Genomic DNA, 17,628 nt, shown 5'->3' on the forward strand with positions numbered 1-17,628 from the left:
TAGCCAAGCCGACCAAGCCAGCCAGTTTCTAAACTCTCCCAGCTAGTACTCTGCACATCAACCCTCTGCTCCTGCTGCTGCTGCTGTGAAAGCTTTTTTTCTTTTCTTTTCATTAAAGGATATATACCCCGAGAGATAGAACGTGGTATGGTGGAAAATGGAAATGAGCGGCTGGCCTGGTCTATATAGAAACGAGCGGGCTCACAAAAAAGAGCGTGCGAAGAAAGCGCAAACATTTCTCCCCCCAATGTTTACAAGTTGAGCGGAAAAATGCAACGAGACACAAAATATGACGAAGAAAGAAACACGGACTATATAGACTACTAGTCTATAAATATCTAGATGTATTTCCCGCTTTGATATCATCTGGAAATGTCGATAGGACGGACTCACATCCATCAGCTGCTGGGATATGCCATGGGAAAAAAGTAGACTTGGCCATATTCAGATAACCAGTAGCGTTATACACATCAAAAACGGGAGAGAGAAAGAAAAGATAAGGTCGAATCAGATGAAAGCGAGCGAGAGAATGATGGGCTGCTGCTGCTGGACGCCCCACACCATCACACAATCGATCACGCTCTTTTCTATCGCTTTGCTCTCATTGTCTTGTTTCCAAGTTCCTTTTTCCTCACGTTTTTCGCTGCAATCATTTGGCATTTCAACCCAAATAGGACTTTTATGCACACACGTGTGTGTCTATATACAAAAAAGGGAGCTAGGCTAGACGGCCTGGCCGGGTGGGTAAAGAAGAAAGATGGTGACGAATCGCATTAGCGTCTCGGAAATAGAATGCCGTCTACTCCTCTTCTGCTCGGCGCTCTCCTTCGTCATGTCGCACTTCTCCACCAGCAGCTTCTTCTTCATATTATTTTGGCTTTCCTTTAAGGATCCAATCCGGCCCAGCAGCCTCTGACAAGGAGAGAAAAAAAAAGTCGCGCCCACCCACCCAACTGTCAACTGGGAACATCGGGGAGTCGGCCAGTCCGTCCGGTGATGTAACGACTCCGAGACTGGCGAATGTCAAAGAAGAAAGATCGTACCGTGATCGATAGCGTGTGAAACAGACACACACATTTTTATTATCTATCTATTTCCCTCCCCCCCTTTTTTTTAAACGACAATTTCGCGTCGAAATTTAAATATTCCCGAACCCCCCAAATTTTTTTTATTTTTTCGTGCAGCGGCGGCGGCGGCGGCGGCGGGTCAGGTGCGCGCAACTTTCGGTTGGTGGTGGAAAGCTAAGCTCCTCCCACCACCTCCTCCTCCCCCACTGGGTGGAATAAGAGGTGACCCCGTCTTTCTCTTCCTCTTCTTCTTCAGTCTGCCATCGACTTGGCTGGCGACCAGACCTATCTACTACTACCTACCATCTTAACTTGACTACTAAACGATTTGAAATTCCCGCGGGTTAGATTCAAACATTTTAAAATTTTAAAAGAGAAGAAGGCAGTCTGCCGCAGAATTGACAAATTTGCATCGGCAATTGCGGTTGGCTGGGGCGTGTCGTTGGTGATTTGTTTTTAACGTGTGTGTGGTGTGGTGTGTGTGTGTGAGTGTGTGTGTGTGTTAGTGTCATTGGCTGCGGATAAAAAAAAAGAAATTTCGATTAGAAATAAAAAAGGCGAATTCATCGAAAAAGAAAATGGAATCGGAAATGGATCTGCAGCTGATGCTGCTTCCGGCCGTTGTCGATCCCTTGGCCAACAACAACAACAACAACAACAACATTAATAACAAAATGGTGGTGGTCAACTGCCGAGACGAGGAGGCCGAATATCTCGAGCGATTGTTGACAGAGAAGAAAATCGTCGACTCGACGGCCGGATTGGATTGGACTCAGAAACTCATCAATGCCGGTAAGCGCAATCCCCCCATCCATCCATCCAGCAGCTGCAGCCTCCAGGGCAACATATAGGATCTTGTTTCCCCCGCCACCGTCGTGACGTTGACACAAATTTCTATCGTGACTTTCAAATTCAAATATCCCCCACCACCACCAAATGAAAAAAGAAGAAAAACTCAGTCGGCCGCCTTTTTGGTTCACGTTGGTTGTTTGTTTTCACGTGTGCCAAAGAAATAATGGAACGCGGGAGTGTGTGTGTGTTTTTCCTTGATCCCGCCCGGTATTATTATTATTAAAAAAAGGGGAACAAAATATAAGGAAACGAAGATAGAGGGGGATTTCTTTTATACATATCCCACACACACACACAGACTCTATGGTGATTTGCCAGCTGGATGAGAAGGGAGGAAAGCTTCTTTTGATGACTTATTCCATCCGGAATTTCCATCTTAGCCGGCCTGTATATAGAAGAAGAAGAAGATTCTCATTTTCTTTTTGGGTGTGTGCTGGCCTTCTCAAAACACAAAAAAGAAGACACTTTCACTCTCGCATCCCTGAACTCGTTGAGCTAATGAGATTTTAATGAGCAAAAAGCAAAAAAAAAACAAAAGTTTCGAATGCGCACATGTACAGAAATACCCACAAACGACTAGCGCGGGGGCGCCAGTTGATTACAACTTTTTTAAAAAGAATCCCGTACGATTTTCACATCATCTTTTTTCTTTGAGAAACTAAGATACCGAATAACCTTCTAGGCTTCTACTATCCCGTATAGTTCGTGATGATTCCCCCCCTCCTCTCTTTTTTTTGTGTGTATGTCTATTGGAATGCAGCGACAACTCACGCAAGAATTGAATCCGACACATCGGCGCTCAGTTTAGAAGAAGAAAAAGAGAAAAAAACAAAATTCGAATCTGGCGCGCGTATAGAATATTCCTCCTTCTTGTATCTTGTATATTCCCAGACAGGAGAAATAATCAAAATTGAGGATATTCCATATAGGGTCGCGTCGGTTAGTGTTGTCTAGCCTTTCACTATACGCCGGAGCCCCGTGTGGAATCGACATTTGAATTTATATGCGAGTATATCTCTCCTCTCCTTCTCTCTTTTACTTAATAAGATGATTTTTCCTTTTCCTCTTCGTGACCAAAATTGGCAAAAGAAATAAAAAGAGGTGCATCGTTAAAAGAAGAAGAAGAAACAAGTCGCAATGAATATCAAACTGTCACCGAATGCCCAAGTGAAAGCCCCAGAGACTATAACAGCACATTCTTTCACGGGGGGGAAATATATACAGGCGATGATGTTCGGAATGTCCAATGATTTATGGCGCGGAATATCATCGGGAAAATAAAAATCATTCAACATTCCAGCCCACCGTTTTCTTCCCCTATAGGCTGTTGTATAGATGATGATGAGTAGAAAGAGAAAGGGATATTGGACATCTCACATTGGCGACGTGATAACTTGCTTATGATTGTGCCACAGGCGGTGCTGGCCATCGTCGCTTTCTTTAAATTGACCCTTTTTTTCTTTTCGTTCTTCGTGTCCCGTTTGGTTTTGGGTTGCGGTGGCGGCTCTTTTGAAATAAAATAAAAAAGTTTTGGGTGAGAGCAGCCAATTAGGAAAAAGGCACACAGCACACACAAGGGGAGAGAGAGAAAATGATCGGAAAGTAAAAGCTGACGGTCTATACAGAGAGTCCAACAGGCGATGCTATGTCTACTATCCCCTAGAAGAAGAAGAAAACGTTTTCATATTTATTTATGTACATTTTGTTTTCAAAAAATAAAATGTTTTCCATCTTCTCCTTTCGAGCGCCAATCGTTGAGCGTCTAACGGTCGCCCAGTCTGACCGACTTTCTCTCCTCTTTTCCTTCTCTCTCCCCGTGCACACATGCCATCGACTCTGAGAGAACCCGAAAAACGATTCGCCTCGTTCCCACCGTCTTTTATTCTCAGACTACATGGACGTAGCACAGCCGAGGTGTTTTATGCCCGTTGCACGCGCCACGGCATAGTTAAATATATACAGTCTGAAATACCTTATCTCTTACTATGTATCTAGCTAGACCCTTCGACAGGTAAAAGAAACAAGATTCCAGGTGGAATTCTATTCCATTTTCTGGTTCACATTTTTTGGTTTGTTTAAATTTGATGCAATTTCCCGCGCAGACACAAAGTTTTTAAAATCATCAAAAAAGTTGGACGTATTTGACGTCTTTTGCAGCAGTTCACTTTGATGATGCTGTTTTGCACTTGCATCTCTCATCGTGTTGTCAAAGAAGAAAAAAAAGTCTAACGTCGGCTGGGAGGAGGAGGAGAAGCGAGTCCATTAGCATATGAAGACGCCACGGTGCGAGTCGATATGACGTGGTGGTGGTGGTGCCCGGGAGAAAACGACGACGGGTGCGGCATAACATTAAAAAATAAAATTGTATAGACGAGGACGCGGGATGAAGTAAAGAAGAAAAAGAAAAACTCCAACGGGGTTTTTCTTATCAAAGGAGATCAAAGTGTTCCGTTTCGTTTCGACACTTTTTGAATTGATTTGATTCGACAGCGCAACGCCGAAAAAGTTTGAAATTTTTGTAATAAATTAAAAACGAGTGAAATTTGAATGGCTGAAATTTCGACGTGAATTTCATCAGGCCGAGTGTCGTTTTCTCACATCAAACAACTTTTCTTCACAAGTTTCAAAATAAAAAATTGAGTCAAAATTATGTCAAAATGTGCCGCGCGCCGCTGGGCAATGATGTAACAGATTTTTCTTCTCGTCTGGGAATTTTTTGGTTATTACCCAGACAACAGGTGAACGGTTGGGCATATATAATGTGTGTGTCCTGCTGATTACAAGCAAGTAAACGTGAAAAAAAATTTCTTAAACAATAGCTCCAAGGGAATTGCCCGGAAGCGAACACTATGAGAGAGAGAAAATCTTTTAAATAAAAAGTTTCTCGCATCCGGTGCGGAGAAAATCTAAAAAAAAAGTGAAAAGTTTTTTTTTCCCACTCTAGAAAACGAACAGAAATGTTGTTTATTCGTTGTACATTGTTGTTGTTGTTCAAACAAGAAGTGGCAAATTCTATAGGCCGGAAAAGGCCAAAGAAAGTTGCGTCGTCGTTAATCTAATCACTTTTTAAAATAATTGAGTTGCACTAAACTTTGATTTTTTCTTCTTGATTGAGTCAATCATCAAGTGCGCACGTGTCCTGCACTTGTGTATAAGAAAAAGAACATGTCATCAATCTTTTCCATCTCTCTCTCTTATCATCGGTGGAAATTCTTTTTCTCTTGTTTCGATTGACGCGCAGAGATCGAGCGGCTGCTGAGCGGCGGATCGGTGAAAGACTCTTCAGCCAGTGGCGGAAGCAGCGGCGGCAGCAGCGCCGGCGGAAGCAAAAGATTCTGCGACGTCACCAAAGACAAGCCCATCAAAGTCACCGTCAGGACGTCGGTCCCCACTCGAGACCATCCAAAAGTAACTAGAAATAAAAGTTTCATTTTCTTTGATTTTTCAATGATTTTTCTGTGCTTTTCAATCCCCAAATAACGAGAGAAAGTTGGTTCGTTTAACGTGTGAACTCTATTGTATATAGACCCGCACACACACACATGATGGTGACGTCACAGGACGACACTTTCATGCGATTCAACCTTTCCCACCGATTTTTCTCGATTCGATTATTTGATTGCCTTTCTGTGATAGAAATTTGAAACTTTTTTGTATTTGGCGCGCCAGTTCAATTTCGTCGGCAAGCTGTTGGGTCCCAAAGGCAACTCCCTCAAGCGTCTACAAGAAGAGACGCTGACCAAAATGGCCATCCTAGGCCGGGGATCGATGAGAGACAAACACAAGGTAACGTACAACAACAACATCTAAACAACTTTCCTTATAGTTCTATTCTGGGCAGAATAGAACTCGGATGATGATGATGTTATTATCGCGTTGGCAAATTGGTTGATTGTCTTTCATCGTTATTTGGGTTCTATTTACAGGAGGAAGAATATCGACACTCGCACGAGCCTCGTTACAGGCACCTCAACGACGATCTGCACGTCGAAATTACCGCCTACGCCGCTCCCGCCGAAGCTCACGCTCGAATCGCCCTGGCATTGACGGAAATTCGCCGCTTCCTTGTTCCGGTACGACTACAACAACAACAACAACATTTCTCGATTATTAGATTTTTCCCTTTATTTCTTTTTCTTTCTTTGACCCGAAATGCGATTAGATAGACCTTGCTGGGCAGCAGCACTCTCGCCCGTCTCATTTCTTTTTATATATATTTACTTTTCTATATACTTTTGCCGTGACGCAAATGATGCGTGATCGATTCCCGATGGCAGCCAGTCTATAGACTCCCCCTCTTGGGTGGCCAACAACAACAACAACACGCGACGGTTGTTGTTGGATAGACAAGAAGAAGAAAAAAAAGGGGAAATTTTTGTTGTTGTTGTTGTTGTTCTCCTGGGCCAATTTTAAAATGTCCCTGGCCAAAACAGAAAAGAAGAATAGTTTTAAAATCCTTTGCCAGTCTCATTACGTCATCCGTCTTGTAGTAAGTACCCCAGTCGACTTATATTGCAGCAGACCCCTGTAATCAAGGCGGTACAACAACAACAACAACAGCAACCGAAAAAGAAAAAAAAGAAAGTTGTTGATTCAAACAAAAAAACGAAAACTTTCTCTCTAGAAGAAATAGGAAAAATGTTTAACAAAATATTGACACGCCACCGGAATTTACTGATCCCGGGGTCTATAATCATACCGAATTTTTTGTTCAACTCTAAACAAGCACAGAAAAGAATAGGGGAGAATAACATGGGCGCGTTATTCTTTTGTTTTATTGAGATATATATATAGTATACGTGTGTGTGTGTAGAAGAAATCGATAAGTCCGCCTGGCCGCCCGGTTGCCTACGTCACTGCCGGACAAAATTGTTTTTCTGGGCGACCCCCCCAGGAAATAAGAAAAAATAAGTTCCGGCAATGGCGGCTGTTTTTATTAGAAGCAAATGCTCAATTTCGTTCAATCATCAAACCGACTCAGGTACATACGAGTCCAACCCCTCCTGGAAAAAACAAAAACACCTGGAATGGTCCAGCCCCTAAACAACATTGTCCTGGAATTGGAATTCAATTTTTAGGTTTCTTGACTCTTGGGCAGAAAATAAAAAAAAGTAAAACGGGAAAATTGGCAGCGACGGGCTGTCGGAATGCGACTCGTGCGGAGTGGGAGAGATGTACAGAGCGGAGGTCGGAACGTGTACGACAAGCAGTCGCTCATCTGTCGCATTAGTCACGGGCCGATCACTCTGACCGTCCGTCCGACCACCACACAACTCCTAAATCTGATTCGCCCAACATTTTTTTATTTTCATTTTTTTTCCAACGGGAAAAAAACGAAAAATCACGCGCGGAAGAAATCAATAAATAATTTTTATTTTCAGGATTACAACGACGATATCCGGCAGGAGCAATTACGTGAAATGCAAATGATGAGCGGCGGTGGAGCTGGTGGCGGTGGTGGCGCCAGCAGCGGATGTTCCAGCAATGCAAGTTGCGCCAGCCAGCAAGACGTTGAAGGCCAACAACAACAACAACAACAACATCTGGCGGCTGTGCGCAGTGTGGCCGGCCTGACGTCTTCGACGCCAAACGTCATGACGTTAAACAGTTCCCTCCATCAACATTTATCGGTAAGAAAAAGTGAATTGAAATTTGTTCCAAAATTTTAACAATTTCAAATGAACCGCCAAAAAATAAATGAATCAAAATGAATAAAAAAGGCGATGGCCAATCAGCAGCAGGGCGGAATGACGGCGCCATTACAACGGGCCGTGGCGGCCGCAGCCGCCGCAGCCGCCGCCAATTATCCTCCAGTGCTTCCATTGACGATGCATCCGGCTCTCAGGGGTTTGTGCAAACCGTCGCAAAACCTTTCCATCGGACTCACAGCAGCAGCAGCAGCAGCCGGTAAGAAACAAAACAATCAAAATAAAATAAAATTCACCCACCCACCAAAAAGTAAATAATATAATAATAAGATATGATATTATTATACCTATTGTATAGCTACACTACACGATCAAATTGATCCATTTCTCTCGTGTCGTTTAGATATTATCTATATCTATATGCGCCTAGAGCTATGGCCTGGCCGCTATCAAAAATTGTTCCCACAGACTATAGAATATATAACTGCGTGTAACTAACTCGTTGCGTGACTGTCTGAATCTATCTCGTTTGTTTGTTTGTGTTCCACTTTTATCCACCCCCCCCCCCCTCTCTCTCCTGCTATTGCTATACTGCGGCTGTGGCGATGGATGTGATTAGCCGGCGGAACGGCGTCTGCCCTGCTGAATCGATACCGACCCAACACGGCGGCGGGAGCCGCTCTGCAATTGGGCGGCGGTGGCTCGTGCGGGCCCAACGGACTTATCCAGCAGCACCTGCAACAGCAGCAGCAGCACTACCGCCGTGGATTGCGTGGCTCCTTCAAGGATCCGGCCAATAACGACAATAACTCGTACGCAGATGCCATGGGTCCCGCCAGCGATCCAGCCGCTGTGGCCGCAGTCGCCGCCTTGGAATTGTATCACAGGTGCGCACGTTTTTTCTTCTTCCTACCTTTTGATCTTTTCATTCGATTCGAAAGGAGGGGTGGGGAGGTAGGCCAATTCACGAAACGGGCGCCATTTTTCTTTGGGGGGAGAAAATGATGATGGATGAACTTTGAACCCACACGCCTCGGCCTCCGCATCTTCCATCTATCAAAGAAGAAGAAGAAGAAGAGGCAATTGAATTTACACGAAAAAAGAGAGTGGGCCTGTAGCCCAGCCTGGCCGCAAGGTTCAAATAATAAACCAAACAAGAATTTATGGTTCAGTTCAGTTGTACTTTCCCTCTCAGTTTATTATACGACGGTGGTGGGGGATGGGGGAAGAGGTCAAAGTCGTTTTTCTTGATTATGACGCGCATTTCTCACGGCCGTCGGGATATTCTCACGACTTTTCTCTTTTTTTACACTACACAAACTGAATTTAATTAAATTAAATTTTGTGTGCGTCGCAGGTATAATATGCAACAGCCGTACGGTAGCGAAGGATCAGATGGCGTGGCATCGCCCGACGACCGTGACGAAACGGCCGAATCCGAACTTTTGGCATCGACAAACGGTAAGCAGAAACAAAATCACAACTTCACTAATTGACTTTTTCGCTTTTTAAAACCAAAAAAGAAGAAATTTGGTTTAAATATTTAGACAGCCCGGGAATGTTTTTAAAAAAAGAATTCCTTTTATTTTTATATTTTTATTATTTTGGTCCCGTTTTCCTAGCGTGAATATTTGGGTATACGTCGACAAACACAAATATAATGCACACAGCGTTTAGGCGCTAGATGCTGCTGCACAGGGTGTGTTTAAAAAACTAAAATATACAAGGGAGAGAAAGGACGGCCAGGATCACCCGCAGATGTTTGTTATTGCTCCGGCGAAAAAAGAAAAGAGAAAATAAGAAAAATAATTGGACGGAAGCGAAACAGCTGACAGCCATTGCGCCCAGTCTGTGTGTCTTTAATAGTTTCGGCAACCATAGGACCTATCGTCGACGTCCGGGTGTTTTATATATGGCCGTCTCATATAGCGCTGGGCCTACTATAACATCAAAAGGCACTCACACGTTTTTTGATGGCCGGCCTGCCCGTTATGATTATTTCATCTCTCACCTAATAAACTCAAAGCGCATTATTTTATTTCCTTTTTTTGGGGGGTGAGCTAATTCTTTTTTTGTTTGTTGCAGGTGTCATGACGGCCGATTATTCACTGCTGGACGGGACGGGAGTCAATGGCGGACTGAAATTAACGGCCACCGGGGCCATGGATCGCTCCCGCTACCGTCACGAACCCTATCCGAGGTACCACTCGACCAAAGTTGTCACCTGAACAAAAATCAATTGAGACAACAACATCAACAACAACAACAGTTCGCCGAGACTGCTGCCAAAAAATTCAAATTAAATAAAAATGAAATAAAAGAAAATGTTATCAAATTGATGAAAATGAAATTGATTTTGATCCTACACCCATTCTCTTTTGTTTTTTTCACTTGTCGAGTGTGTGTGTGTGTGCGTGCGTACGTGTGTAATAACGTGACTTTGTATGCGGATATTCAACTGAAATTTCCCCCTTTCTTCTTTCTGTTGTTGTTGTTGTTGTTGTTGTTCGTGTCTCTAATTGAGAGCAACTCTCCCGTTCAGTTTTGTCGCGTCAGTTTAATGATCTTCCTCGTCCTTCCACTTTTCTATTTCCTCCGACTGGGCAAAAATGCACGTCCCGCTTCTCTTTTTTTCCCGGATCAAATAAAAACTGCCTGAAGCTGCTGGACTCCTCACCCCCGTCTCTGATCTAATTTTTCTGTATTTTTCTTTTGTTTTGATCTTGATGCGGCGCTCGTTTGTTTATTTTCATCTCACGACGGCTCCCATTTTCTTTATTTTTTCAAGTTTTTTTTCGTTCGTTCACATTTCCGGGACTTGTTACGTGTCTTGCCCGCCCCCCTCCTATCGCCTCCCTTATATCATCACCGTATACTAAATTTGGTCTACATTTCGTTTGAATTTTTTATTATTTTCAAAAAAAATCGCCTTCATCATTTTCGGCGCCATTTTCAAAAACATTTTCCCGTTTAAAAAAAAACCGGAGATAAAACCGCAAAAAAATAATTGAATAAAAAGTGAATTTACCAGTGACATTTTTACCCCCTTTTTGATTATCTTGGCTCTTCTCTACCCTCCCCCCATCGTCCATCACACTTGAGAGAGAAAGACAATAGAGAGTTTCTCCAGTATATATACATTTGTGCTAGTTGCAAAGTCAAGAAACGGGCCAGCTGACACGGGCGCTGAAACGGACAGACAAAAGATGTGAGAAAGAAAGAAAAACACACGCCGAGTGTGTCCGTCGAGCCTCTCCAACAAACAAAAGAAAAAAGATGAAGAATCCTTCATGTGCACAGCTAGCTGGCTATACGTTCTTATACACTTTTGTGTGTGTGTATTAAGTGCCTAGCTATATTCTGCCAAGCTGCTGGCCTTGTACAACAGTACAAAGACGGGCGAAAAAAAAGAAATTAACGTTTCTGAGAAGGGGGGTACACACTTTTTTTCTGACGTCGGAAGTCGATAATAAATGGATGCGACTCTTCTTCTTTTTTATTTGTTAGGGGGGTTGTTGTTGTTGTTGTTGTTGCCTTTGTTGTTGCTCCCCTCACACTGCGTGAGCGAGCGAGTGTGTTGGCTAGTCACGCAATCTATCAAATCATTCCGTAGGTGGCCACATCAAAAGAATAAAATAGGTAAACATTCGTAGATGATCAAACATTACGCAACACCGGCCGTCTTATAAATTGATCATTAATTCTCCATCACCAAAAAATATGAAAATTCTAGAAAAATAAAAATTCTTTGTTGTTGTTGTTGATGTACGCGGTGTAACGATCGGGACCTCAATCTTCTTCCTTGACGCGGATGTTTATCTAATGTCCATATATATACACACACAAAGACAGACGAACAAGACAGGCGTTTAGACGGTTGGCCCATCCGTCCGTCCGTCTCCTGTATACTCGACACACAAAAAAGTTTGTATATACACCAAAAAAAGCCCGTCTTCATAGAGGAAAAAACACACACACACACATAACGGGCCTTTATGTATACGGCGCCGGACGTCCAACAATAACTTTCCCAGCTCGTAAAAAGACAGAAAAAGAAGAAGAATAACAATATTATATAACAAGAAGAAGAAAACGAATATAAGCGCTAGAAGATATATCTATTGTGTGTGTATGGCGAATTTCACCGCAGCTGTTGTGTTTGTTCCATCAGCCTCTTCTCGAATAAAATAGCAAAAAAATACCGCGTGAATGTTTATATATTTATACGGGCCGACTGCGGTGGAGGGACATTGTCCCGAACCAGCAAGCCGATCATGAAAACGGTTCTTCTTCTTCTAGATGGAAGAATAATAATAAAACGTGATGAATGATGACCCTCTTTTTAAGATTATATACAAGACGGACGCAAATGTGAGCTAGACGAATATATATATACATACATACACGCTATATGCAATATATGTAAATGAAAGCGACATTTCTTTGATATAACTCCGCCGGCGGTTGTAGCATTTTCTCTTTCTGTCTAGCCCGGCCCGGCTTCGTTGAAATGTGCGAAAAAAGCGAAAGCCTCTCCTCTTTTTCATCAAAATATTCTTTTCGGGATAAGATACAGCGACGACAGTAAATCAAGTCGAAATCATTTAGACTTACCGAGCAAATTGAATCTCCCGCCGGAATCTGGGCGGACATTTTTTGGACACACGGCCACTCACACACAATCAGGACGCGTAACTGTCACAATCACTCGATTATTTCATGTCGACGGAGAACTTGTTCACCTGTCCGTCAGTCGACTGCAACTAATTCCATTTCAGGTAGAGATTTAATTCTTTTTTGATGGGGGGGCGTTGTCCGTTTATCTTTAAATATAAAGGAAGGGTCACCAATATCAAAACGGGGAAAAACATCTTTTTCTCACCCAGCCTTTCGTGAGTGGCGCCATACGGTCGAAATATTTGAGTAAAAATAAAAATTGAAATTCTTTTCTACCCAAATAGCTCGGCCAAATAGAGAACGAAATCGGCTGATTTTAATTCGTAATGAAATCAAAATGAGATTTCCAGCCAAAAAATGTTGTTGGAACCCAAAAAGTTCCTCCCTACATTGCCCAGCCCCCGTGAGCGCGGCCGGGATTACAACACAAATAACGATCGACGACGATTGACGATCCGCCGGGCCAAAAAAAAAGAAAAAAAGAGATAAAACACACGAGCGGGAGAGAAGTTAATAATAATCAAAGCTGAGCAAAAAGAGAACCCCAGAGACTCCTCTTTGGGAGTCTGTACGGGTCCGTGTGTGTGTGTGTGTGTCACGGTTCATTCTCGTTTCCCGCCAGCATCGTCGTAATAATAATAATAATGAATGATGTTGCATGTTTCAAACTACATCATCTATATCGCTCGTGCTGCTGCTCCTGCTGCTGGAATAGACCAACCGGAAGGTAGCTATATAGCTAGAGAGACTGGCGGGTAAAATAGAGTTAACTCCCGACACACACACACACCAGCAATCGCGGGGAAAAGCCAAAGACTTGCTGCCGACCCCAAAACTAATGGAGTGTAATGGTGTACAACGACAGGAGGACGCAGCAGGAGCATATAGCAGTATTTTGCCGAGCAATATGTATTTTATTTCTTTTCAAAATCTGGCCGGCATCCAGTGTGTGTGTGTGTGTGTGGAGAGATGTGCAGGAGGGCACTCTGCGAGTCGTTTATCTTCTCTAATAATGACAAGAATGGAGTCAAACTAATTCATTATATTTTCTCCTCTCTCTCTCTCTTGAGCATCTCTCCTGCTGCATCTCTGATGTATTCCACGCTACGTTGCCCAGCAGAGCCCCTCCCACCGCTATATACTTACTGTAATAATGGGTGTGTGTTTTTCTTTCTTTCTTTATAGCAGCAGCAGCAGCAGCAGCAGCAGCAAAGTCTTGTCGAACGAGCCAAGCGGCGGATCCTGTGCGCTGGGCTCTTCAATTCATTTTCTCTGTCAATAACAAAAGCAGCGCGATCCTGGCCGTCTCCTTCTAACTCTCTACTATGCTCTCGCTCCTGATCAATAATAATAAAAACCAGCGCTCGTTATTGTCCCTCCTCTAGACACACCGCAGCCATCTGCTCTATGTGTGTGCTGTGTGCTGTGTGTGTGTATGGGGGGGCAATATTTCTCACCCGATCAACTTGAGTCGTTCATCCTGACAGATTTGCTCGATCGCTTTTGCGTTCCTGTCAATCGACCTGCTCGTTCATCATCGCGTTTAATTAGCGCGAATTTGGGAAGAAACACACAACAGCGCCCGAGGGAGGATAGGGGGTGAAGGATAGATCCTTCAACCGAGCTATAGATCCACTCCACCGGTCGCCATCATTTTTTGAAGGGAAAAGAATATGAAGAACAAGACTTTGTTCCATTTTTCTAAAAAAATAGTTGCGTGATCAAACGAACGCTCCTGCTGCTGCTCCTGATGGATATGAAGAGCGTCGTCTGCAGTGGCCCACTTGTTCCTAATTAAAACAAAATAAACTGGGGATATAATGGACAACAACTAGCAATTCCGTCCACACGCATTTGATTTATTATTACATCATTTCTCACGTAATGATTTTGCAACTGGAAAAATATACCACGAACGACTCCCATTTTTATTCCGTTTGGCGAGTCACCTGGAAATAATAACTGGGATAGGGGGAAAAGTGATGGACGGGCGGATGTCATCCAGGCGGAAGCAGAGCTGGAAAGGGGGAAAATTCGTCTAGCTATTTATTTATTTTTGGACGATTACATTCGCAGTGAATCAATGGGAAGCGGAGACGTCATCTCAACAGGTTTCCGCCTGGATTCTTCCGCGAAAACACCAAAATGAACGAAATTAAAAAAAGAGGAAGGTGGAGAGGATTAAAATTAGACGATGTCTAATGAGCAGGGGCTATAGAAATGGAGGGGGAACTTATTTTCCAAAATAATTTTATCGATCCGTTTCATTTCATTTTATTTTTGTTTTTTATTATTTTTTCGTGACATCATTTTGATATTTATAGCATCGAGAACATCATCAGCACAAATGTCTGCAAGTGATCGTTGTGTGTGTGAGTGCGCACGTAATGAGACGAAGGGGGGGGGGGGGCGAAACGGGAGCACGTCTGACATAATTATTCACTTTTGATGATGAAGGAGGAAAGAAAATTGTAATAAAAAAGGAAAAAAGCTTGTCGTTAGTTGAATTTTTTAAAATGAAAATTTCTTTCCCGTCTGGCGCGGGAATACAAGAAGGGGGGGGGGGGAAATATATCTCCAACAATGTCGTAACATGTAGAAAGGAAGCGAAAGTTTTGTCGGCCAAAAGTTGCGCGAAAAAGAATAAAAAAGAATTGAAGAAAAATATTCAAATCGTATCTCTCTCTCTATCGTGTCGCGTATTTTTCACGACAATTGTACAAAAACTCTTTCAAAATTTTTCCCCTTTTTTTATCCATTTTCCGCCTTTCGCTTTTCGACGGCGCCGACAAGAAAAGGCGAAACGCACGCACACGGAGTCTTTCACGCGGCGTCGCCAGTTGCCTAGACCGTCATTTTCACGACTGTCGAGCGAAAAACGAAAGTGGACAGGGGGACGTAAAAAAGTTTCTCTTATTTTCTTGTTTGTTGGTTGCTGGTTGGAAAAATAATGACAAAAAGAATAAAATACTCTCGACTATTTCAACCAGAAAAATTGATCGTCAAGGCACACACACACACAAAGCGATTCGACCTTAGAATAATAATAATAATAATTTTAAAAAAAGCTCCGGAAAAAGATTTCCGCCATTTTCAAAAAGACACTTTTTTTTTAAAATGGCGCCCAAAATAATTAGGGAGGGGAAACAATTAACAAAAAAACAAACAATCGGTGCAATATGGTCATCAAATGAAATTTGTTTAAAAAATGGGAGGTGAGGACTAAACAGCATCTATTATGAACACGCTCAAAAGAGAGTGGGTGCCTATTTCGTCATTAAAATTGTTATTTACGTTTTTAAAATTATTTCCTCCTTCTTAATTGTTTTTTTCAAAACGTAATTTTAAAAATTTGGTTAACTATTATTATACATATCACAAAATGGCGATATTGTCCGTTGCAGATGATTCGATCATTCCAGTCGGCGGCTTCAGTAAATTTTCGTACGTGTGTCATACAATGGGTGTGTGGATGTCCATGCGGAAGGGGGGCGTCCATATCATTATTCAATGGTCTCTGGCCGTTTTTTTCAAAAGAGTCCAGTCTCCTTGCGCAGTTGCGTCTGTCTCCAGGCGGGCAGAGCGTAGAACTCCGTTTTGGCCATGCCCATCGTTTCCTTTTTTAAATAAAAAGAGAAAAGAAAATAAAAGAAAAGAAAAAGATTAAAAATCCAATTTCCTCGGTTATTAACGGCTGGCCGGAGCAGGAAACAATCAAAGGCCGTCTCTCAGACACACAAAAGAGATTTTGGGATTTTTGTTTTGGGCGTTGATTGACGCACCTGGAAATCGTCGTCTTTCAAATAAGATTCCAGTCGGGTGGGATCGACTCCTTCCGGAGGCGGACGCACTTGAAGCTCGCTCATCGTGTACGTCGTACGCTTCAGTCGCTCCAGCACGTCTTGAATGGGTTGGAGCTCGCCTGGACTCCGCCCCTCCTGTGTCCGTCCCGTTCAACGTGTCGGAAATGATCAAAAATAAAAAGGAAAGAAAAGAAAAACCCACCGAATAAAATCGCGTTAGTCAAATCGTGTCACTTTCGGGCAAAACGCATTTGTCTGCCGGCCTTGGCCAGCAGTCTACACACAGAGAGAGAGAGTCCCTGGACATGAATAAGTTAGTGGGCTCTCTGTCGAGTACGGACCTGAATATTGAGCTGGGCGACGCGCTCGTCGGCCGTCCAATAGGGGAAGAGGGAGGTGAAGGCCAGCGGCTCCAGTCCTGCCGACACGAGATAGGCCGGCGGTGGGATTCGATCCAGCTGATCGCCTTTCAGGCGGCAATATTCCATGACCGTCTCCATGGCACAGCGTCGCTCGACGGCCAGTCGCAGCTTACCCGACCCCGTGTTGGTGTTCTCCGTGTCCGGCAGGTCCGGCCACCAGCCCTGCCACAGCCACACTTCGTGCTCATTGTCCAGCATGAACAGCGTCGGCTGATTGGCTCCGTACAGATCCTCCTAATAAAATTAATTTTTTGAATTTAAGAAAAAAATTAATTTTTAAACCAAGACGGCCAACATTTTGATGTATCCCAACCTGGACAAAAGGGTAGGGGCACGGCAGTTGGGGTAGACGGGAAGAAGGAGCGACCTCGTCAGCCCGGAATTGGCCCGTCCACGACGTCAAATGGAAGAGACGAGCCGTGTAATCGTATCGGTTCTCCATGGGCTTCTCGGCCAGCGACAGGTAGAGTGAGCGATCCGCCACCCGGCTCTTGTGCCCCAGGCCTTCCCAGAATTCACGCGACTCGGCTCCTTCGTACTGCTCCTTGACGGCCAAATTCGCTTCAGTCTACCAACAAACCAACAACAAATGGAAAACAAAAAAAACGAGGATGATGACGGATGATGGCGGACTGGGCCGGCAAAACTGACGGACTGTTTGTTTGTTTTGTGTTTTATTTATTTTTCAAAAAATAAAAGAGAAAGAGAAAACTCACCCGGACGTTCAACTCGGGTGGTCTGTGCTCCTTGAGGGCGGCGGCGGCGGCGCTGGCCACCTGGCGGGTGTGTTTGAGCGACTTGGCGCCGTGCCAGAGGAAAACGGTGCCCGTCGAGAGGTTGACGAGCACCAACGAGCCGCGGCTGCGGAGGGCCGCCACGCAGCGACGCACTTGCAGCAGGTGGGCCTCCTCCTCCACCTCGCCGCGGACAATGTACAGCCGCCATCGCTCAGACTCGTCCGTCTCGCCGCGCTTGCCGCTCTGGATCGTCATCCGTCCTGGGAAAACATTTTTCCAAAAAAAGGAGTAAAAATAAAAATAAAACATTGTGTATAAATCCATCCGTCTGCCCGGTAGGGGGGCGGACGGGCAGGAGACGGGCAGACGGGCAAAAAAAGAAAGTGGGCGAAAATCGGTTATGGTTATCACCAGAGTAACTA

At 43.9% G+C, this 17,628-nt stretch overlaps 3 protein-coding genes across 10 annotated transcripts in view; 2 read left to right on the forward strand and 1 right to left on the reverse strand.

The window, feature by feature from the left end:
- Positions 1–17,628, forward strand: part of LOC124315275 (cytochrome P450 3A2-like) — a 317,765-nt gene that overhangs the window by 178,078 nt on the left and 122,059 nt on the right. The gene's annotated exons all lie outside the window — the stretch shown is intronic.
- On the forward strand, positions 1,335–9,802 carry LOC124315254 (protein quaking-A-like). Its single transcript, XM_046780796.1, has 9 exons — positions 1,335–1,859; positions 5,161–5,327; positions 5,589–5,705; positions 5,846–5,992; positions 7,301–7,549; positions 7,640–7,826; positions 8,187–8,454; positions 8,925–9,028; positions 9,653–9,802. Exons 1-9 carry the CDS (start codon positions 1,646–1,648, stop codon positions 9,793–9,795), a joined length of 1,596 nt encoding a protein of 531 aa, XP_046636752.1. The 5' UTR covers positions 1,335–1,645; the 3' UTR covers positions 9,796–9,802.
- Positions 14,518–17,628, reverse strand: part of LOC124315089 (supervillin-like) — a 28,914-nt gene continuing 25,803 nt past the window's right edge. For all 8 annotated transcript variants that reach the window (XM_046780462.1, XM_046780466.1, XM_046780464.1 and 5 more), the window contains 5 exons: positions 17,186–17,466; positions 16,783–17,037; positions 16,389–16,703; positions 16,027–16,182; positions 14,518–15,861 (listed from right to left, as the gene is read on the reverse strand). In XM_046780462.1, coding sequence (XP_046636418.1) covers positions 15,775–15,861; positions 16,027–16,182; positions 16,389–16,703; positions 16,783–17,037; positions 17,186–17,466 — 1,094 coding nt within the window. In that variant the 3' untranslated portion in view covers positions 14,518–15,774. The remainder of the gene's footprint in view (positions 15,862–16,026; positions 16,183–16,388; positions 16,704–16,782; positions 17,038–17,185; positions 17,467–17,628) is intronic.

The sequence above is a fragment of the Daphnia pulicaria genome, chromosome 11, assembly GCF_021234035.1.
Source record: "Daphnia pulicaria isolate SC F1-1A chromosome 11, SC_F0-13Bv2, whole genome shotgun sequence".
NCBI classification, from domain to species: domain Eukaryota; kingdom Metazoa; phylum Arthropoda; class Branchiopoda; order Diplostraca; family Daphniidae; genus Daphnia; species Daphnia pulicaria.